The following is a 24,057-nucleotide window of genomic DNA, read 5'->3' as shown; positions in this document are numbered from 1 at the left end:
TTCAAGCAGATCCTGGGCCTGATTCTCCCATTGTTCCCGATGCAGCCATTCAGACGTATGCAAAGTGGGTGTAAACCCTGCCAAAGATCTCTCCATCCTTCTGATCTGACCCTCTCTCTATGTCCACCCTGACTGACAGCAATGAGATTTACAGTGCAGTCCTGCCATTCTCCATTGTCCTAGGCTTGTCTGCATTGGTGGCATGATGCAGACGTGAAGCTGAACTCTAAGGTGCTGGGAACCGTAGTTCATCAGGGCGAATCTCGTCTGAGTATCTCTTCGCTGCAGAATTAGTCCCTAGGGAGAAATGATCAGGGAGCCTGGAGAAGGCACGCAGTCTTGAGCCTCCCTGAGGCATTTAAAAAGCCAGTGAAAATTGTAGACACAAATACCTATCCCCTGTCCCCATCCCTAATGCTCACAAAGGAGGTGTGTGTAATTATCTGTGTATGTATTTGTGTACACGGTAATCACACAGATGGCCTAGTGTTAGCCGCACGTTGAAAGCTGCTCATTACATCAAGTGATTATTAGTCAGTGTTTCTTCCCCTGCGTGGTAGGAGGAGAGAGGAACTAACTCAACCTTTGGAAGGGATACACCCTCCAGTGTCCCCCTCAGCACTACCATCACTACTTCCTGTGGCAGATGGTTATAGCTTCATCTAGGAAGTGCAGTTTAGATCATCATCCTTTTCCAGGAGCAGGGGGGGTGGGTGGGGGCCTTATCTGTCCTAGGGATTAATTTCTCCTTAAGCGGCTTGTCTACTCATTTGCATTTTTCTCCGATCTCCTCCCAAATCCCATCTTCTGCTGCTGGGAAGTTGGATAGCTCAGCTATGGGAGGGTCAGTGAGGCATCGCTGGTGCTATAATAGCATGCCATTCATGAATAAGCAGCAAAGAATCCTGTGGCACCTTATAGACTAACAGACGTTTTGCAGCATGAGCTTTCGTGGGGGAATACCCACTTCTTCGGATGCAAGAAGTGACTTGCATCCGAAGAAGTGGGTATTCACCCACGAAAGCTCATGCTGCAAAACGTCTGTTAGTCTATAAGGTGCCACAGGATTCTTTGCTGCTTCTACAGAACCAGACTAACACGGCTACCCCTCTGATACTTGACATTCATGAATAGTTCATTTCATAGGCAGGGCTTGTGGGGTAAGGCTTAGCTAGTTGCTATCAGTCTCACTCTGGGTGCGATTGGTTTCCACCAGCCCCATGGCTGGCCAGTGAGCAAGAATCCTCCAGGGCTGAATATCATAGCCCACCACTGCAATGTAGCCACCGCAGGGGTGAAATATGGCAGTTGTTAAACAGTGCACAGGACAGTGAGTGATTGAATATTAAATCAGAGCAAGGCAAAATTTTTCAGACTAAACTTTTCTCGGCCAAAACCATTATTTTATTTATTTTTATTTTATTTTATTTTTGTATTGTTTAAAAGATGTTAAAACCCAGCATGCAGCCTAAAGAAAGCATTTCATTTCGGGCTGAACAGGTGTAGTAGCTCTGGCACTATCACTTGCTGCAGTTTTGACCAAGAGGAGTAATGTTAGGGCCGACAGCTGTGATGCAGCACCTGGATGCTGTCCTGGGGAGAGATACTGCTAATGAGAAGGCAGCTCGAGCTGGGAGGGGGCTCAGAGGCAGCTAGAAGGTGATTAGAGGAGAAGGAGGTGAAAGAGGCAGCGCTGGGGACGGGGTAAAAAGGGGACTTGCTGGGGAGAGGTGGGTGGACTTTGAAGGGCAGTGTGCAAGGAGCCAGCCATGAGGGACATAGACCATATGACCTGTGAGCAGTGATGAGCTCCCAAAATCCTAATAACTAGTTCCCTACCGGGTCCTCGGCGGCACTTCGGCAGTGGGGGGTCCGGGTTTTCGGCGGCATTTCGGTGGCGGGTCCTTCACCCGGAGCGAGTGAAGACCCCCCCCCCATCGCCGAAGACCTGGTAGGGAACTGCGCAGTGAGTACAAGCCCCACGTGCCTGTCTCCCCTCCCCCCACGTCCTGCCCCCGACTGCCCCCCTCAGAACCTGCAACCCATCAACGCCCCCCCGCTCCTTGTCCCTTGACCACCCCCTCCTGAGACCCCCCCACCCCTAACTGCCCCCCAGGATCCCACTCCCTACCCAACTCACCCTGCTCCCTGTCCCCTGACTGCCCCGATCCCATCCACCACCACCCCAACAGACCCTGGGAATTCCCATGCCTACCCAACCCCCTGTTCCCCATCCCCTGACCGCCCCCCCAGAACCTCCTACCCCTCCAACCGCTCCCTGCCTGGCCCCTGCCTTATCCAACCCCTCCTCCCAGCCCCGGCCCAGCCCCCTTACCATGCCGCTCAAAGCAGCAGGAGCTGCAGAGCCGCCCAGAGCGCTGGCGCCAGCAGCTTGGCGCGCTGGTGCTCTGCGAGGGGTGGGGAAGGGGCTGGGGGAGCCTCCCCAGCTGGGAGCTGAGGCGGGCCGGACAGGACGGTCGTTTGCCCACCCGCTGGCCCCTTTAATAACCGGTTCTACACCGGCTTCTAAATTTAACAATCGGTTCTTGCGAACTGATGTGAACCGGCGCCAGCTCACCACTGCCCGTGAGGCTGACCAACGGGACACAGACAAAGGGAATAAGTTTAGGCACCTGTGGGACTGGTGTGGCCCTCCAGGTGAGGAGCTGTCATTTATGGGTGGACCTTCTGGAAAGAGTGCGGTCCCTGTAGCGTTGAAGCAAAGGAGCTTCGTAATCCAGAGAGAGACGAAGGCAGGACAGCTGGGGTGAAAATGGGGAGAGGAGGCGTTGATTCCCTCATAGGGTGACACAACCTCTCATTGAAAAACATCAGTTATTGTGATGGGAATTTACAGTATATTATTTTCCTAAGCAAGTGTTTGCTGTCACTTTCTATTATTTATATTATGTTATCATTCCTGCCAAATGTCTGGGTTTTTCCTTTTTAAAGTTTAACATTTGCTCAGCTCTATACTAAGCCCAATTCAAAGAGTGGGTGGCTTTTCAGAAGCAGAATGTAGTTATCTAGGCTGGAATCTGGCCAGAACCCTGGCTTTGAAACCCTCCGTCTTTTGGAAAGTGTCACAGTAACTTTGACCACAATGGCCATTGACCTGAGTTTTACCTCTCATCCATAAGGCAGCACAGGGCTGCAGAATCATGAAAATAAGAGAATGAGATGGGTATAGTGTGGGACAGGCACTGTGCAAGCATCCATTGCACAATTCATCTCCCTATTTTAGCATCGTTGCAACTCTAAGCCAGTTCCCCCCATGCCAAGCCAGCAGTTCCTGTCCAGTAGTGGCATGTTTGTGTCATGGACAAAAATTGTACTGTTGCGGCTTCCAACCTGACAGACACTTTCTCACTCTGACCTGAATTCCCACTTCTGTGCATAGAGCAGGAAGTGCTGAACCCAGTTCAAGCGGAAGCAGAGTTTTGATGTGCTAGTTTAATTTCTATTACACAGCCTACAAACAATGTGGATGCTATGTAAAATCAGAATCATCCTGGCTGTTCTCATGGGACAGAGTAAGTTTTTTGTGGCACCAAGGTGGGATTTTGAACATTCTAAAAAGTTGAAAATTTGGATAAGGTTCAGAAAAGAGAGACAAGAATGTAAAGTCAGAGATGTAAGAAGTTCAATCAATGTAGCTTATCTAAGAGAAATTAAAGAGATGATTTGCTCACAGTCTACAAGTAACCACCCTGGGGAATAGATTTCTGATGGTATATTGCTCTTTAATCTGGCAGAAAAATGCATAAGAGCTAATGATAGAAGATGAAGCTAGAAAAATTGACTAAAAATAAAGTGCACATTTTTAACTGTGAGAGTATTAACCAAAAAACTTACCCAGAGAGGTGGTGGATTCTCCATCACTTGAAGTATTTAAATCAAGGCTGGGTGTCTTTCTAAAAGATCTGTGATAGCTCATACAGAAGTTATGGGCTTGACGCAGAAATTATTGGGTGAGGTTCTTTGGCCTGTATTACACAGGAAGTCACATTAGATGGTCATAATGGTCCCTTCTGGCCTTAATAACTATTAATTTTCTTTACAGTTAATAAATATGCATAAGAGTATGTGGTATAATGTGTCTGTGTGTCATAATATGTAGTAAGATTTGTTTTTCTTGGCTGCTGTGTGTATCACTTTGTAGATCTAACAGAGAACAGCCATATGAGCGAAGTCATCTGATTCTAGACATGGGACCATATCCCTTTGTAGTGACTCTAAGAAAAGACAAAGCTGTATTTATGTGTTAGATCCTGAAAACGAAATTCCTCTTCTGCAGAGCTTACATTCTAAATGAGACTTTACACAACAAGGGGCTGATGATAAACACTAGGAGAACAAGGGTTGCAACACTGAAAGATGTAATGAGGTAAAAAATTTTTTGTTTGACTTTGGATTTTAAAAAGGTAGCTTGGGCGTTTATAGACACTCTTCATAATGGAGACCTGGGTAAAGATTGGCACTGGAAGATCCTGACTGAGGCCTTGATCCGGCAAAGCACTTAAGAACATGAGTAATTCCATTGGGGTTATTCACATGCTTAAAGTTGAGCACATGCTTAAGTGCTTTGCCAGGGCCATGGTCTGCCAGTGGGAGGCATTTGAAGGAGGGGAGTGAGATTCCATGGCACACGGATCAGCAAGGAGATTCCAGGCACTGAACAGCTTTGCTGTAGAAGGAGCCCTGGCAGAGCACAGATCTGCTTGAGTCCAATAGTCTCATTTGCAGTAAACTGACTGCTGTCCTCCAGCCAAACTGATTTGCGGCTTTTGTGGGGATGAATGCTGCAGATGTTAGAACCCACAGGATCTTTAGTATGCTGTAATCCACCTCCCCTATCCTGAATCTTTGTGTTCAACTGAAACAAGGCTTTGTTGTGCTTTGATTAGCAATGGAAAAGCTGTTCCAGCATCTAGGCTTTGCATTCACCAGATGGCAGGATGGCTCATTAGGGGGAAGCAAATGATAGGGTGTTCAGATCAAGTACAGTTCAAACCAAAGCAGTATACCATTCCCAGACCATGTGTTGGAAGAATGTGACTGGAAGGAACTCAGGGTAGCGGCATTGCTGCAGTCCTGCTTCCCAAAGAGAGCCGAGATGTGCAATGGGAACTCAGCTACTGTCTGGAAGCAATGTGGAGAGATGCACAGAGGAATCACTTGAGGTGTCCTTTGCTGGAGATGGATTATTAGCTCCCAGCAAACAGCTCAATCAGTGGGATAATGCTTGCTGTGTTGCTGCATGCAAAGCGATAAACACTTTTGTGAGGCTGATTAAAAGCCATCGCAAATCAGCAGTGTCTGATCACCAAAGAAGCTTTTTACTGCAGACGTGCGTCATGTTAATGTGATCCCTGTTACACAATGGGATTAAAAAGCAATGAGACAGTGGTAAATAAGTGTTTAAAAATTCACTCCCAAGGGAGCATTTGCAAGTGCTGTGCTGCCCTTTTTCAGGTTTTGAAGACAAATCAGCTTGGGAGTGGCCCAGAATAAGGTGCTGAGTAGGAATGAGTTTAAAGAGCAAAGAACTGTTGGAGGGCAGGTCTTGAAGTGGAATAACATTTTTGAGGGAGGAGGAGTGATGGGATGGGAGGCACGTGACATAGGGCCTGATCCTATACTCCTAACATAAACAAAACTCCCATTGGTGTTTTGTCTGCTCAAGGAGTACAACGTTGAGTTAAGAAGAGAAAACATGGTTTTGTGGTTGGAAGTCAGGGGCTTGAAGTTGTGCTCTTAGCTCTGTCAGTGACTTCCTGGGTGACCTTGTGAAGACCATGTTCGTGAGTTCTAATCCTGGCTCTGGCACTTACTTCCCCTGTGGCTTTGGTCAAGTCATTTGACCTCTTTGTGCCATCTTTTTTTGTAAAAATGGGGAAAACAGGGCTTTTCTACTGGGTGCATGGGGGCAGGTGGGAAGTATGTGGATAAATCATTCATTTTGTAAAGCACTGTGTGATCCTTGGATGGAAGGTGTTCCAGAAATGTCAAGTATTAATTATTTGAAGGGCTTGGGTTGTTTTTGCAGTCTAAATATGGCTGAATATTTTTAACAAAAGTCTTGTCTACACAAAAAGTTGTGCCACTTTAACTCTACCGGTGTAGTAAAAGCTGGAGATGCTGTTAGCCCAGTAAAAAAGTGCTGAACCAGGTATAGTTTATTCCCCCAGGTGGTAAAATAAATCACGCCCCTAACTGTTTTGGGGTTCTCATCCAAGCTATGCTTTAGTCAAACACAAGTTACTGGGCTCAAAGCAGGAGAAACTGGGTGAAGTTCAGTGATCTGTGATATATGGGAGGTCAGATGTGATGGTCTAATGCTCCCTTCTGGCCGTAGGGTTCACTATCCTAGAGTTTCAGTTTGAAACGTTTGAGTTCCGCACACCTTTTCCAATGTAAGAGCCTGAATCTGTGAGTTGCAGATCACTCAGAGCTCCTGGGATCAGTCCCTGTGTTATTACTGAAATCTGTTCCTATTGAAGGAGAGTTTTCTTACGCCTTACCGTTTAAATAAGTGTGGCCGGCTGCTGGGAACTGTCTAATGGAGCAACAAGCCATGTGATACTCTGTTTAACATTCAAAGAGTAATTAATCTTTACATACAAGCAGCAGGCTAGCTTCCTTGGAAATATTGTTCCATCAAGCCCCGTGTAAGTTTTCTAATGATTAGAAACGTTCCAGACACATTGGGTTTTATTTCTCTTTCCTTACGCTTACTAGCACTGCAGAAGAGTCTGTGCTATAAGTTAACTCGTATGCTTCTAAAAGTCAGCAGTGACATTGTCCTGATGTTTTAGGGCTTAGTTCACTCCATTCAACCTGTACTGTACACACCCAGGGAACTGCTATGGGCTTTGCTCTTTTTTTCTTTTTTGCAGCCAGGATGTTTTTTCTTGCTTTTTTATTGTTCCAATGACCTAGCAGCTCCACTTTGGTGGAGTCTTGCCAGTCAACTTCCTCTTCCAGCCGTCTGACAGACTCCAGCAGCACTGCCCTCAGAAGGGAGCAAAAATTAAAATGACAACAAAACAGCTCTCTAAAGGGCTTTTCTCTTAGCTGCTTAGGGCCTGAAGCATTGATGCTGCCTTCCAGTTAATGAAAATGTCAAGGGAACTTTTAAAAAAAAAAAAGGAGGGGGAGGAAATTGGGTGGTCGGCTTCTTTGTTGTGTTTCATTATAAAAGAAAGGCCTGAAAGATTTTGAAAATAAATTGAAATCTTGCTAGTATTTATTGTTAGAAATTGAGGTCTTTTGCATGCTGTGGGTGGCTGGGGAATTATTAGGATCATGTAGCAGAAAGTGAAACCTGATTAACGGAGAAGGGAAGGGAATTTTTGCTGTTATTATTCATAGTATTTGGAAGATTTTTTTGTTTCTTTTTATTAACACTTATTTAACTAAACCACTGAGAGAGAAGCTCCCTTTCAGTAAGGAATTGGCACCCCTGTGATTTCAGTGAAGGGCTGAGAAAAGTCCCCAATAAACATCTCTGATTCCTCCAAGAAGTTCTCCAACAACAACAGTAGGGAAGGCCAGACTTGGCATTCCTAGGATTTCTAAGATGAAAAACCAGAAAACAAAACTCCTTTAGGCTTTTTTTCAATCTATCACAGACAAATATAAAGGACAAACCCCCTTCCTCCCCTTTCTCCCCCCTCTTTTTCAAGTTTCTCCTTACCTCTCCTGCCATCTTATATCCTACCCTTACATTTTAAGGAATCACCGAAAGGGACAAGCTGTGAGCTTCAGTGATTCAATCACAGTCTCCTTTAGGCTGTTTTTTTTTCTTGTAAAGCTTGATTGCTGGACGGTGATTGCCACAGAGAAAAGATTCCCTTGCCGTTTTTGTTTGGCATGTTATGTTTTCCTGAGCAGAGGCAATGAGCGGAATGCTTGAGTGACTGGCATAGATACCTCATGCTGTGTTTGTGTCTGACGTCGTCATATTACTGGTACCATCATTAAAGTGGCTCCACTGCCTATCTGACTAGTGTGTTTTCAATTTCCTAATATCCGTGGGTGGGAAAGATGGAAGGTGTTCTCAGTACATTTGTGTATTGCAGCGATAGGATAAGTGCTTATTTTTATTGATTGATTGGTATTGTGGTAGCACCTAGGAGCTCAAGTCATAGCCCAGGAGTCCATTGTGGTAGGTGCTGTGGGTGGGCTTTGCTGGCTAACTGTCCTACTATTAGTCTTGGACAGTTATAATTATCTTCTCTGGAGGAGCCTATGCAAGATACGGGCCAAATTTCCCACTTAAGAGACTGGGAACTGCTTGAGTTTCCACCTGGTTGGTCTTTTTAGAAGTGGGAAGAGTTTCACTGCCCTCGAGGCCAGGGAAAGATTCAGCCTCTAAACCCCAGGTTCTTTGGCAGTCTGGGCCATCCTGAAGAGGACGTGCGTCTCTGTAACGCTTCCAAGCTCCAGCATGTGCCATTGACACTCCATATGTAGTGGTGCTGATGGAGTGGGGCTCAGAGTGTTTATGCTGAGCCAGCTAGCGTGAGCTCACACAGGGGTGTCCTGCAAGTTTAAGTTGGGGGATCTACACCATAAAGAGCGGTTGTACCCTCCTACCACTTCCAAGGGAGACTTCTGTGCAAAGACAGATGGGTTGGGTAGTGTGCTGTGGAGCCAGTGCTAGATAACAGTCTGGATTTACTGTTTTGTTTTCTCCTCTGCTTCTGAAGGCAGAGAGGGGTGGGTGGGTGAAATGGGTGCAGTGGAAGAACGTTGTCTGTTGTCAGTGCATCTGTTCCTTGTCCCATAACTCGCTGGAGACACACAATAGCTCTCTTGGGGACAGAATGTATAGAGAGGCGTAGTGCAAATGCTGAACAGAAACAAACCCATATTGGGGATATTGGACACTGAGTGATATTTAATGTGTTTCCCTGAAGATGCCAAATTTTAAAAAATAGCTGTGCACGGATAGAAAAAGGGTGGCCTGCTAGAACCTGGGTTTGCTGGCCTCCAGGACCCAGTGCAAGCCCCAGCTGTTTTCTCATGCAGTTGCTTGATATTGGATGGGATACCAGGGATGTTCTCATGAAGGGGGGCATCTGGAGATGATGTTTTTTGATGCTGCCCTCAAATAGCTTAATACAGAGGTCATACAATATAGCTTAATATAGGGATTTATCTACAGTTGTGGGAGACTGGGTGCCTTGCCTATTGATTCTGGCTAGTGTTAGCGGGATATTTCCTAGAGATTAAGTTTTTTGGTCCCTTGCCCATTTATAAATATCGATAGAAATAATGAAGAGGTGAAATGTATGTTGCAATCTTCCCCCCTTTAAACTCTTCTGATGGCTAGTGCACACAAAGGCCCCTTTTGAAGGAATAATATCAACATGTTTATACTGAACTGACCAGTTTAAAGCATGAAAAGTTTTTTTTTTATGCTTCACATTTTTTCTCAGTGCTGTTTCAGGGCAAGGACAAGGAAGGAAACTGAAAATCCCACAGAGCCCTGGACAGTCCAGATTTAGGGCTGTAGCTTTTGTTCATACAAACTCGCTTGGCTCCCAAATGGCCTCCACCCATAATCATTACATCCGCAGCAGTGTTTCAAAACATGACACAGAGCCATTTTCCTGGTGGCTGAGAAAGACACAAGCAGAAGTATGTGCCACCTAGTGAGGCTGGACAGATTCAGCAAGTAGATGGCTTGTTCTGGTCTTTATTGATCCTTTATGGCTTAATCTGAGTCCTAAAGTTTTCCTGTAGCCGGCAAAGAGCTTTCTGTGTTTAGATTTTTTTTTTCTGTCTCTCAGTCTGATGCTGAGATTATGTAGTTGAACAGATGGGAGTTTTACAATTACAGCTTCTCTTTCTCATGAGAGATCGACTTTAGTATGCTTCGTCCCAGAATGGCGCAAAACATCACCTTATTCTTCACATACAATAACTTAACACAGCTGCACCGTACAATGAGCCTGTCCTTCCACTGCTAAATGTTACCTTCTCTTCTCAAATGAGCTATGAAGGGAAGATTAAAGTCAGGCATGTGGGGGGAAGTGACTGAACTACATGATGGAAACTGAGTTAAGGGTGGTTGTTTTGTAGAATTGGATGACCTAGTTTATTATCTTTTATTAATTTTTGCTGGTTAATGATTAACTCCGATTTAATTTTGCTCCCTGGTTAGAGGGGATAATTTCTTCACTTCTAGAGGTTAAATTAGGAAATCCCTTCTAGAGAAGAGCGGAGAATAGTTCTCAGTTCAGTGAACAAGACATAAATGGCTAGAACAATTTATGTTGCATGGTTTGTACCGGTGTTAGCCCTGGCATTGTGGTCAAATTTCAGCTCAGGTGATCCCATTCTGCTTACCTTTTAATCCCACTACCCCCTGCAATTTTAAAGGGATACAATATTCTTCTTCACTTCCTGCCCTAAAATGTATGTCATGCAGCTGGTTAACAGCAGCTGCCTTCTACCCCAAGCTGCCTGCATTTCAGTGACGAGACCCCTATTTTAGGGCCTGCTTCTTTTGAAAGTAGTTTGGGATTTGCTGCTGACTTCCCTGGGAGCAGGGTTGGGCTCTTTATAGCCTCTATAAACTGAACAAGGATAGATAGGCCTATGTGGTACTGGGCTGGGTGACCTCGAGGAATAATGCTTGGGTGCTCAAGGGACTGCTGTTGGTGATTCAGTGTCTGTCTGAATCAGTATTGTACTAATATCCTAGGGGATGAGGTGCTGTATTTCAGTTCAGATATAAAACCAAGGAGCTGATGGAAGATCCCATGCAAGGGTAGAGGTGTGATCCCTCAACATCCTGGCCAAATTCCAGTGTGGATAGTTACATTTGGCCTACCTAAATTCCTCCTGTAGTTCAGATTGGTATTGCCTCCTTCATTTCCTGTCCTAAAACTGTTCTGTAGTGTTCCACACCAGAGGTGACTGCATTTCACTGGTGAACCAAGCAGCATGGCACAGGGGAGCAGGTGCAGGGCTGGGACTTGGGAGACCTGCGTTTTAGTTTTGGTTCTGTGACGGGTCTGACTTTAGGCAAGTCACTTGCCCCTCCCCGTGTGTCTCTCAGGCCTGGCCAGCTGGCTTGTAAAAGTTGTAACAATTGCACATGCTCTATGGGTCTGCTCTGCCTACTCCAGCTAATGAGGCATGGCAAAGGTGAAGCCAAGCAAATTACCTGCAATGATAGAGAGAGTCTGCATAAAAGAGATTAGTCCACCTCTGTCAATACTGGGCGTGAATAATAGTAAAGAAGGGGGAAAGGCAAACTGTGCTGAAGTTAGGGATGATGCACAGGCAAAAGTTTCATCCCTGCTCACCTCCAGCCCACCACAGGGAGCATCGGCCATGCTCTCCAGAGTGTAGTATGGTAGGCCTGATGCAACGGGAGGTGGAAATCCTATTCTCTCTATTCCGCCTTCGAGGCCTTTAGGTCACAACCTTGCCCACCATTAGTAACCATGTGCTTTGTGACAATCGGCTTGACTGATGTCCGTTGAAAACATTGTGATTAGCTTTTAGATTAACAACCACTTCCACAGTGGCACAGCTTACATGTGATACGAGCCTCAAGGATGAAGAGAACTTTGGGTACGTAAGCAGGGAGAGACAGGGGTTGTGATGCTAACACAAAGTAGGGCTTTGCTGGCACGGGGGAGGGAATAAAGTCCAGCTATATTATACAGAAATACTTTGAACGTGTCTGCATATGTTTGAAGACTTTCACAAGCTGGTTACAGAGCCAGGGTGAAAACAACAGACACCGGGGCTGAAAAATCTGCTGGAACGTGATCTGTTTATACTGGACACGTTATAACTGCACGGTGAATAAGTAGCATACTTCTTGAGCTTACAAAGAAAAAGTAGCACTTAAGATTAGATGTGTCTGGTAAGCAACATTGCTAGTGCTATAGTTCTAACTGGAAACAAAAACGCTGATGCTGCAGGTGGTGCGACAATTTAATGTTACAATTAAAATTTTTGTCTTGACAGCTGTGGCAGTGTAGAAGGAGTTTATTTTTTAAGTCAAAGGCAACAGCTTAGCATGTGACAAAATCTTTAGTGACAAAACTGTACCTGAGCTATGGGACTGCTTATAGTCTAAATCTGTAATGGATCTGAAGAGACCAGAAGGTCCTGTGTTTATTTCATTTTGCAAGATGTTTGGGTCTGGGCCATTCTGCACAAGCTGAGGGTCATGTTTGAAGACCAGTTTCTGCAAGGGGGTCAACAACAGTCTGATTGTAATTGTCTTGAGCCCAGATCATACATTTCTTGTTAGGGACTGAGCGGTCATTAGAGATTTTTGTCATGTTTGATTTTTTCATTCTGTCTTGCACAATGTGGGCCAGATTTTCAAACGTAACTGAGTAAACTGCGCCCTCAAAACCAGGTGGGCAACTGAAAGTGCGATTCTCCTCTGAAAATGGCACCTTCTGACTCAGTGGAGCTGCTCCCTGGCTGTATTCAGAGTTAGATCTACTGAACTTGGGTGACTAAGACAAGTTTTTGACTCCCTTTTTATTCCTGTTTGCCCTGCAGAGCCAAACTAGTGTAAGGAAAACAAACTGAATTATATCCTGGGAGAATGAATTGGATTCTGTTCTGTCTTGCACAGCGTCAACAGAGCTCTTAAGTTCCAAGAATAGTATTGGATTCTGCCCTCCCTGAAGGTGGTGGCATTGCACAGGTGTTAGCGAGGGCATAATTTGAAGACAGTGGAGCTTCACAGGTGTAGCAGGCCATTTATCACTGGTGACGTTGCAAACAGGAAAGAACCCAGATCCCAGGTTTGCTGGGCAAGCAGCTAGAAAAACCACGTCTGTCTTTTTACTTTTAAACTGATGATGTTTGATCAGGAGTCACTGAGAGACCATAAGTATGGAACCCCAGGCTGTGCTTTTTTACACAATTAATTTTAACAGCAGAGCTGCACTCTAGGCACCTGAATTTGGCCGGCATTATACTATTGCTCTGTGCAATCTGTCTGACTGTATCACAGTATATACGGTAGCTTGCCCTTCTGATGGTTCAGTGACAAGCTAGTCAATAGTCTGGAAAGGTAAATCTTGCGTTATCCGTATTTAGCCTCAAAAGGCTTTCTCAGTGTCTGTTACTTTACATTTATTATATAGAGCAAAAACAGATGCGACTCTGCCAAACTATTGTTGTTGTTTGTGCTCAGCATTATGCAAACATATTATTATTTTTTCCATATTACTGTATCATCTAGGAGCCTTATTCATAGACCAGGCCCCCATTGGGCTAAGACAAAAAGACAGTCCCTGCCTCAAGTGATTTACAATCTGTATTAGAAACAAAGTGCCTGGTACAAGGTACTTACTGTCTAAATCAAATACTTTCCATCTCTCTCTCTCTTCTTGGCGAGTTAACATTGAAACTGCTGTATTTAAGAGAGATCATATCAGTCAGGAAATGCAGCCATCTCTGGTGTGGCAGGCTCACTGCAATCCTGCATGACATTTCTGGGAAGATGATTAAGAATATGTACAAGGAAAAAATGAGGTTGACTAGCCCCCCTGGAATTTAACCAGGGCCTGGCAATAAACGCCCCTGCTCTTGTGAAAAGTGCTCGGCAGGGGAATACAGAAAAGGCGAGCAGGGTTCCTTCTTAGCAGCGTGATCTTTGGTGGAGTCTGGACGATCCCACTGCTTTCTCCATCATTGTCAGTTACCTTGTTCTGAGGTGCCCAGTAGTCAGTAATTGGGAGTGGGATGATGACACAGGATATGCTATAGCTTTGTGGATCCCCGTACTGATGGATGTGGAGGTGGAGAAGCAGGTTTTCATCCCCTAGATTTTTCCTCATTTAATAGAAGGCTGCAGACCTACTCCCTCACTGCTACCTACCTGTCTGAGGATGGTGAAACGGGCTAGGTAGTTTGCCGCACTCCCACACAGGAGCCAGAGAGGGTTTGGGACCTTCAGGCTGCTCTCTCAGAAAATTGCTTATGGTAATCAGCAAAGACTGAGTGAGGCTATTTGTTTTGTTTTAGTTTACAATGAAGCAGGCACATTTGGTGTTTATATAGATTTGGGGGGTTATTTGGACCCAAAACATCACTGAAGCCTCAGGGGCTGCAAACTTAGATGAACTGAACTCACGTGTTTTGGGTTCATGAGATCAACATGAACTGAAATCCTCATGTTTCCTACAGCTCTACATATGTGCTTGGCAGAATTTGATTTTAATTTTGATGGTTACTATTGGATAATATTGATGTTTATTTATAAGCATTTTTTTTCAATGTTTATTGGTTTCACAGTTGCAGGAAATGATGTGGAGGTCAGACAATAATTATTTAATGACAGGAGATTCTGAGACTCAGAAATAAGTTAAAGCTTTATAATCGTTAAAACACAAATTGTCTACAACAGATGTCAAAATAGACAAAGTAAATGTACTTAAATCAAACTCTAATAAGTTTTCAAGCGGCGTTTTTCTTTCTTGGCCTCTCTGAAATTTTGATTATTACAGATGGAAATGTTTTTTGTCAATTTGTGTCCATGCATTGAAATCAACACTTACCAACATTTACTGATAAAAATCTGATCCTTCCAAGCCCCCACCCTCTCCCTCTTTCTCTGTGTGTGTGTGTGTGTGTGTGTGTGTATAAGCCAGACTTCCACAACTAAACCTCACTTCCACAGACTGCTCACTGCAGTTATCGTTATGCACTGTGGTCAGAAGGTAGTGGGCTATGGAGTAGTACTAGGCTAAAACTACGACGATAGCATACAGTCTTACTGGGGTCAGCAGTATTCGCTAATATTGTAATGCAGTCATCCCCAAATGTGGGGCATGTCGCCTACAGGGGCGCGGAGGAACATTTGGGGGGGAGCGGGCCCACGATCGGGGCCAGGAGCCGGGGTGGCGCGGGCCAGCCCCCACAGGGTGCAGGGAGGGAGCGCCACCCAGTCCCGCTCTGCCCTGAGCTCTACTCTGACCCCAGCCATGGTTCCACTCCTGGCCACAGCCCCAGTTGAGGCCCTGACGAGGGTTGCCAGTCCTCCAGGATTGTCCTGAAGTCTCCAGGAATTAAAGATTGTCATGTAACAATAGCTCCAGGAATTAATCCAACCAAAGTTGGCAACCCTAGCTATGACTGCCCCAACTGCAGTTCTGGCCCCGACTGCAGCCCCGCTCCCAGCCACACCTCTGCTCCCGGCCTCGACCACGGCTCCCAACCTCGACCGTTGTTCCAGCCACGGCTCCCGGCTGAGCTGTGGGCCCACCCCCAGCCACTCCTCTGCTCCCAGCCAGACCACGGCTCCCAGCCTTGACCGTGGGCCTAGCCACGGCTCCCGGCTCCTGGGTGAGCTGTGGGCCCGCTCCCAGCCACTCCTCTGCTCCCAGCCTCGACCATGGCTCCCAACCTCGACCGTGGGCCCAGCCACGGCCCCTGGCTCCTGGCTGAGCTGTGGGCCCGCCCCCAGCCACTCCTCTGCTCCCAGCCTCGACCATGGCTCCCAGCCTTGACCGGGGGCCCAGCCACAGCTCCCGGTCCTGGCTGAGCTGTAGCCCCGCTCCCGGCTCCGGCCTCTAATTCCCGGCTGCAGCCCCCAGCTCCAGGCTCGACTGTGAGCCCGCTCCTGGCAGAGGCCGCAGCTGCAGCACCAGCCCTGCCCTTGACTGTGGCCCTGCTTCGGGGGGGTGGGGGTGCAGACCAGGTAAGGGGGGTCTGGACAAAAACATTTGGGGACCAGCGCTGTAATGGAACCAAGAAGCTGACTAATGAACAGCCACTTCAGTCCTTGTTTAGGGGTAGATTTGTAAAGGTATTTAGGGGCCCAAAGACGCAGCTAGGTGCTTAGGTGCTTTTGCCAATCCCACGGGGTGCCTAACTCCCATTGGTTTCCTGGGGCCGGTGGAGTCTCTGGGTGCAGAGCTGGCTCAGCTTTCTCCCACTGGAGTCTGGCGCAGAGAGGAGGAGTGAAAAGCGAAGATGCTCAGCACTCTTTTTGCTTCCCTATGGATGTCCCCGCCCAACCTGGTGCTGCTTGGGAACACAGCTTTTGCAGCCTGTCAGAACTGGCCAGCAAGGAGTGGTCTGAGTCCAATCTGAATGGAATCCAAACCCAGATGGGACCTCTTTTCCAGTTTGGACACAGTCAGAATTTCACCAGCACTGCAGTTCTCGTGAGATCACAAGCCAGTTCTCTTGAGATTTCCATTTTCCACAATGGCTGAAATCTGTTTTGGGAGTTTTCTTCTACTTCGGGACGAAGTCTCTCCAGAACAACTTGTTAGGTTTTGGTGCTGGGCCTCAAACCTGTGCCTGAATGATAGCCCTGAATCAGCCTTGAGTGCTAGAAGAAATCTAATCTAGCTCTGAATGCCACCGTCTCTCTGAATACAACAATACATGTTCAAAGTGACACACCAGCAATATAATGCTTGTACTAAGTTGAAAATGTTTTCAGTTAAAAACTTCAAAAAGTAAGTCTGGTCAAAAAGTAAAATAGGGCAGGGCGAATGTTTTTGATATTTTCCAATAGATGACTTTTTTTTAATTGACCCTGTGATCGAAAAACAGGTTAGAATTTTCAATAAAATCTTGTCTCATTTTTTGACCTCGTACAGAGTGGGTGAAATTTTTGACATTTGAAAATATGACTATTTTTAATTGAAGTTTCAAATTTTGATGAGGATCAGGGAAGGATGACATATTTGCTGGGAAATTTAAAGAAAAATTACATCCCATTTTCCCATCAGCCTTAGTGAATAGTTTTCACTGACTTATTTCCCCATTTCCCCTTGATCACTGTCTTTTTCAGACTTTGAACAGAATGTAATTGAAATTGCTGTCCACATCTAGTTGATCACTACACGTTATGTAGATTTAACTGTTGAAGCCACATTCAGAAGTAATCTTCGTAAAATGATTCCACTTATCGTCAGAGAACATTAGAGGCACTGTTGTGATAGCTAGGATTCACTTCACGGTAATAACTAATTACACTTTCCCCTGATTGCTCACTTTCATCTACAGACCTCAAAGGGATGTACAAAGATAGGTCAGCACTATGATGACCAGATTGTTTCACAGGTGGAAAATAGAGATTAAGGCCCTGCTATACAAGAGTTCCCAGAGTGCTTCGTTTTTGGGGTGCACAATATGGGACACGCAGTCTGACAGTTAGAGGTACTGAGAAGCCACCGCCTCTCTTAACGTCAACATTAAAATAATAGCTGTGGTGGAGTGAATTGAGGATAGCGTAGGGAGACCAGTGTTTTGTTTCTTATTCTACAAAAGACAGTGGCCAACATTTTCTAAATCAGCCCTAATATTTTGATGTCTCCCTTTTTTGTTGGCTAGATTATACCAACCTATGACTTTTTAGCTTATTATCCAGGCAGATAGAAGTTTCTAAACTCCAGTTTTTTAAACCATTGAAATTCATGCTAGATCTTCCATTACTAATAGTTGGCTTCCAAGACTAATAGTCCTGGAGGTACCAGTTCTTTTAGGGATTCCAGATTATAAGTATTCCATCAATAATTTTTTTTAAGGAATTCATTTTTACTAATTTTAGAGTAATTCCCCAAAACTGTTCCCCAGACAAAGAGAAGGACCCAAATGCAGCGTGGCTTACATTGCACGAACTCATTGATTTCTGAATTTGACATCATGGGCTAGATTCTGCTCTAATTTACACTGGTGTAAACCCAAAGAAAATCCATGAATTTCAGCTTAATTACTCCAGATTTCCCCCTGTGTAACAGAGATCAGAATCTGACTCTGCACACTTGGTGTTCATGCAGATAAAATTTTTAATTTTTTCACTTCCCTTATCCTCCCTTTCAGTCATTGGAAGCGGCTATCAGACACTTAGAAGTTCAGATATTGAAATGAGGACTTCCAGGTCTCCTACGGACAATATGGAGACACTGACTACATTCTCCAGAAGTGGAGAGAGGACGTTGCTGTCTATAACAAACAGTGCCATGTCTACAACTGCAACAGAAAGCACCACCTCTTATACAGAAATGATCAGTTCTGCAGATTTAACCCAGCACTCCTCTTCGGTAGAGCAGAACAGAAGAAATAGCTCCTCAAGTGATATATATTTCACTGAGCCTGGAACGCAGCCTTTGATTGTACACTCTTCTGAGATACCCACCTATTCATCTTCACAAAGTGATCCTCCAGGTGAGTTTTATCATCCATAAGAGCAGTAGTCTTGGTAAACCCCACCCAATACCCTGCACCAAATGTAAGTAATAATTTATAAAGGAATCGTGCCCCGTTGTTGGTAACTATGTTCTAGAACATTCTTAATTTCAGGGGTGATTTTGTTTTTAAAGAAAGGTGATCTGTTTTCTTCTGTGAGCTTCTTAGAAGCTGCATTTGTCATACTTGACCGACCAGTGACATGGAGATGGAGTGCAGTATTGGTAATTTATATTAACCATACATATGTCTCTAAATTATTGAGCTCAGCTATCCAATTCTGCTGAATTTCATTACAAACATTAAGGCGACTAACACCTTTCACAGCATTCCAGGACTGATTCTCATTTACACTAAGGCCCCTTTACACAGCTCTGGCAATGTAACAGGATCATAGGGTAAATAAAAATCGTTTTCTTATTTATAGGCAAAGAGTGTCTGTGTATAACATTTTCAGTCAGTGATTTTTTTCTTAGACCCTTATCCTGAAAACACTTCACTTTCTTCATGCACATGTCCCATGGACTGTGACCAGGAGTACAGCTGTGTACATGCTTGTGTTTTTGCAAAAGCATCAGGGCTATGTATTTTTTTTTTCTACTGATTGAAAAATTCTCACGTGTGCTATATGTGCCTGTCTAATTATCCAATGGAATTATGCATGTTTTTAAGTGTGAATGCTGTAATCAATGTCACACCAGTATTTGCAGTATTCTCTGTGTGAAGTATAGGGAAGTTTAGGTAATAGTGCAAATACTGTGGCAATTTTAGCTACTTGTTTAAGCCAAAATTGGCATGTCTTTAAGAGCTGCCACTGTAAGTGCTGTTAGCACAACAACAATACAAATATTTTCATTTCTGTTTATTGTATTTCAGCCATTGGAAGCAGCCACAAGACAGCTAGCATCTGGGATATGGAAAAAAAGACTCCTAGTTCTCATACTGATAGTATGTACATTTCACCTACATTCAGCAGAGGTGGGGAGAGGACAATACAGTTGCTAACAAACAGCGTCACTTCGACTGATTCACTGAAAAGCACCACTTCTCATACAGAAATTGCCATGTCTTCAGATCTATCCCACTCCTCAGCTTCTATATCATGGACTGGAGGAAGAAATAGATCATCAACTATCGCTGCTCTCCCTGAGTCTTCAACAGGGCCTTTACTTACATATTCCCCTTTAAAGAGTGGTCTGCCAGGTGAATTTTACAGTCCATAGGCTTTTCATTTCACAGTAAAAATATTATAAAATATTACCAAATGTCATTTTTTGAAAATATAAGAATAATAGTACTAAGCACTTAGCAATTTTTACTGCAAAGTTAGAGAGGGTTCAAGAATTATTTGATTAGCTGTAAAATATGCCTTGCAGTAAGAGATTTGCAGTAAGAGATTTAAAGAACTCAATCTACTTAGCAAAGAGAAGGTTAAGAGGTGACTTGAGCATAATTAGGTGTCTGATAGTAGACTCCTCTTTTATTTAGCAAAGGCATAATAAGACCTACTCACTGGAAATCGAAGCCAGACAAATTCGAACTGGAAATAAGTTGCAAATTTTTACCAGTCAGGGTAATTGAGCATTAGAACAATTTTCTGAGGGACATTAGGGATTCTCCATCACGTGAAATCTTTAAATCAAGATTGGATGTCTTGCTGAAAAGATACATGCTCTAGTTCAGTCACAGGTCATTAAGCTTGATACAGGAATCAGTGGGTGACATTCTATGGCTGTTGTTAATCAGACGGTCAGACTAAATCACCGTAGTCTTCTCTGGCCTTAAAATCTGTATAGTGCTTTTCAGCCATAAATTTCATAAAGTTGCAAAAGGATGGGTAAGTATCATTATTTAATTTTACAAATAGGAAAACAGAGATAGAGAGAGGTTAAATGATTTGACTGAGGCCACAAAGCAAGTCTAACAGAGCCAGCATTCAAACCTAGGCCTCTTGAGTCTCTCTTGTTTGCTACCTGTTGGAACAAATGGCTTCCTCTGAATTGTGTCCTTTTGTCAGCAGTTCCGATTAAAGGCCACTCTAGATCTCATGAGTCAATAATATTTTTGTAATGGTCCAGTTATTCTTGGAGTTTCTGAAATGTTCCTTTGTAAAGTGTTGTGGGACCTACTAATGAAAAGTGCTATAGAAGAGCCAGTCCTAATTAGTAGTAGTACTTCTTGAACAACTAACTGTGGTGGAGAAGGGCATTCATTACTGGTAATTCACACTTTGTTCATTTGGGCCATATATTTAAGAAAGATCCTTTGTACTCAGCCTCCCAGATTTGCTGAACTTAATTGCAAACACGCTATGTATTTTTATTATTTATTTATGATGACTTTTTAAAAAATTGTATTCTATTATTTTATATTTTTTTTGTGATTTGCTGTATTGTTCTTTTAGTGCTAGCAGTGTGATAGGCCCTCTCCAACAGATGTGGATCATGCAGTCTCAGGCCCTGATCCTGCAAGCTCATCTGTCCCCACATGACTCAGTGACTTCACTGGGGAAAAGGTCCACCTTCATGGGTCTGTTTGCAGGGGCAGGGTCTACATGGACAACATACAGACAGGGGAGGGACAAAGGAGAAAATGCAAAAGCAATGCATTTTGAATGGTGAAGTTCAGTATGCATCTCTGTTAGTTCATTGATTTTTTTTTTCCCCTTAACTGATCCTTTAATATATTTTAGCCATTATTTTATCAATGGTTCATTGTCCAACTGGGAGAACATATCAAGTGGGATCCCCTAAGGCAGTGGTTCCCAAACTTGTACCGCCGTTTGTGCAGGGAAAGCCCCTGGCGGGCTGGGCTGGTTTGTTTATCTGCCGTGTCTGCAGGTTTGGTCAATCACAGCTCTCAGTGGCCGCAGTTCGCTGCTCCAGGCCAATGGGAGCTGCTGGAAGCGGCACGGGCCGAGGGACGTACTGGCTGCCGCTTCCAGCAGTTCTCATTGGCCTGGAGCGACGAACCGCGGCCACTGGGAGCCACGATCGGCCGAACCTGCGGACACGGCAGGTAAACAAACCGGCCCGGCCCTCCAGGGGCTTTCCCTGAACAAGCGGTGGAACAAGTTTGGGAACCATTGCCCTAAGGGTCTGTCTTGGGTCCAATACAATTCAATATTTTCATAAATGACATAGATGATGGAGTGGAGAGTGTGCTTATAAAATTTGCAGATGACACCAAGCGGGGAGGGCTTGCTAGCACTTTGGAGGACAGGATTAGAATTCAGAATTATCTTGATAAACTGGAGAATTGGTCTGAAATTGACAAGATGAAATTCAATAAAGACAAGTGCAAAGTACTGCCCCTAGGAATTAAAACTCAAATGCACAAATACAAAACGGGGAATAACCGGCTAGGCAGCAGTACTGCAGAAAAGGGCCTGGGGGTTAGAGTGGATCACAAATTGAATATGAGTCAGTAAAAACAGACAAATGTCATTCTGGGATGAATTAACAGGAGTGTCGTATGTAAGACATGGGAGGTACATGTTCCATTCTACTCAGCACTGATGAGGCCTCAGCTGGAGAGCACTATGTCCAGTTTTGGGCACCACACTTTAAGAAAGATGTGAACAAGTTGGAGAGAATCCAGTGGAGAGCAACAAAAATGGTAAGAGGGTTAGAAAACATGACCTCAGAGGAAAGGTTAAAAGAATCGGGCATATTTAGTCGAGAGAAGAGAAAAGGGGTGGGGGGACCTGATAAGTCTAAAAATAGTAAAAAGTTGTTATAAAGAGGATGGTGTTCAATTGTTCTCCATGTTCACTGAGGGTAGGATAAGAAATAATTGGCTTGGTTTGCAGCAAGGGACATTTAAGTTAGATATTAGGAAAAACTTTCTAACTATAAGGCTGATTAAGCACAGGAACAGGTTCCCAGAGGAGGCTGTAGAATCCCCGTCATTGGATGTTTTTAAGAACAGGTTAGACGAACACCAACCAGGGATGGTCTAGGTATAGTTAATACTACCTCAGCACAGGGGGAAGTACTAGATGACCTTTTTGAGGTCCATTCCAGCCATACATTTCAATGACTCTATGAACAGACATCTGTCAATACTTGCAGGGTTTCCTCAATATAAAGGTTTCAGTCAATGATTTCTTTCCATGGTATCATTTATTTTCTCCAAACTGAAACCTTTTCATTTTCCCCGCTACACACAAACTGTGAATCTGAATATTATCGGAAGAAAAATTGTCCAAGTGTTTTGACTTATGAGAATGGAATCTTAATATTTCTTTATCCTGTTTCAGCCATTGGAAGTAGCCATCAGCCAATTAGCGGCTCAGAGAAAAATATTGCCAGTTCTCACATTGCCAGTACGTACATTTCAACTACATCTACCAGAACAGGAGCGGGGATGTTACAAGATCTAGTAAACACCAGCAGATCTTCTAATGCAACAGGAAATTCTACTTCTGGTACTGAAATGTCCAGCTCTTCGTATTTAACCCAGTCGTCATCTATATCTTCTATAGCACTGACCAGTGGAATTCATATCTCATTGGCTGCCACAGATTTCACAGAGCCTTCAACAGACCCTTTGCTTACACAGTCTCATTCTGCTTCAGAAACTGCTTCCAAAGGTGAGCATTATTAGTCCACTATCTTGCTGTTTTAAAGTTTTTTTTAAATTTATTTTAAAATCCCTTTGTGAACAAAATGCTTAATTATTCTTTTACTAGAGGAGAAATAATATGTTTTGCACTATATAGCTTTTTCTCATAGATCTCAAAAAAGTTCACAACTAGGTAGGCATCATTACTAGAGCTTGTGGGAAACTGGAGGTGTGGTTTGGATTTTTGGTGGAAAATTTCAACTTTTTGTAGAAAAACAAGAGGTTTTGGTTTTCAGGGTTTTGACTTTTTGACACGTAGTCAAAAATTTTACACAGAAAGCTGACACTTTTCATGAAAATTTCGATTTAGTCAAAATCCAATTTTCTGTCAAAAATAGTTTTGACTATCTCTAATCATTACCTCTGGTTGTGCAGCAAAGCTCGGATTTGAACCCAGATCTCCTGAGTGCCTGTCTTTTGCTGTATCTGTTGGACCATAATGCTGCCTGTGAACTGAGTCCGGTCATCAGTAATTCAAACTAAAGGCCGTGCTGACTTTGTTGTGTCCGCTAAGATTTGTGGTTCTTGGCCAGCTACACTGGAGAAGGAGTCTAATATCTACTTCTCCCACCCCTTTGCATCGCATGTGTTTTTGAATATCTAGGGTTTGTCTACACTGGGGCAGTATTACACAGCAAGCCACTACTTTGCCTCGCAGCAATATCCTGTGTGGACAATGCTACGGTGCACAAAGGGTATGTCTACACTGCAGTTAAACACCCACAGCTGGCCCATCTCAGCTGGCTTAGGTTGCTGGGCTGTTTAATTGCAGTGTAGACATTCAGGCTCAGGCTGGAGTCCAGACTCTGGGATCCCGCTAGGGAGGAGGGTCCCAGAGCCCAGGTTCCAAACTGAGCCTAAACAGCATGGTAATTGGAGGCCCACAAGCCCAAGTCAGCTGACACAGGCCAGCTGCAGGCGTTTACTTGCAGTATAGCCATACCCTAAGAGTTCCAGGAGCTGTTGTAACGTATAGTAAGTCAAAGAATGCTCCAGGACTTCTACTGCACGATAGCAGTGTCCACACTGGATGTTAGCATGCAGCAAGCTAGTGCACTGTAGTGTCCCACTTTGTCTTGCTGCACGGTAACACCTCATGTAGACAAGCCCTTAGTGATTCAGTGTTCTAAGCCTGCTGAATTTAATTCCAAATATTTTGTTGTTTTATAATTTTGTAAGTGCTAGCAGCATGGAATGCAAAGCAAATATCACTGAATGATGAAGTTAAGC

At 44.3% G+C, this 24,057-nt stretch overlaps 1 protein-coding gene across 1 annotated transcript in view; it reads left to right on the top strand.

The window, feature by feature from the left end:
- LOC123378715 (protein HEG homolog 1-like) overlaps positions 1 to 22,809 on the top strand; it is a 30,490-nt gene extending 7,681 nt beyond the window's left edge. Inside the window, exons 2-4 of the mRNA XM_045032825.1 lie at positions 17,836 to 18,180; positions 19,078 to 19,404; positions 22,463 to 22,809. Of these exons, the coding sequence (XP_044888760.1) occupies positions 17,836 to 18,180; positions 19,078 to 19,404; positions 22,463 to 22,809 (1,019 nt within the window). The remainder of the gene's footprint in view (positions 1 to 17,835; positions 18,181 to 19,077; positions 19,405 to 22,462) is intronic.
- Positions 22,810 to 24,057: the final 1,248 nt, after the last annotated feature.

This window comes from Mauremys mutica, chromosome 10 (assembly GCF_020497125.1).
Source record: "Mauremys mutica isolate MM-2020 ecotype Southern chromosome 10, ASM2049712v1, whole genome shotgun sequence".
NCBI lineage: Eukaryota > Metazoa > Chordata > Testudines > Geoemydidae > Mauremys > Mauremys mutica.
This window is presented reverse-complemented; position numbering and strand designations above follow the sequence as displayed.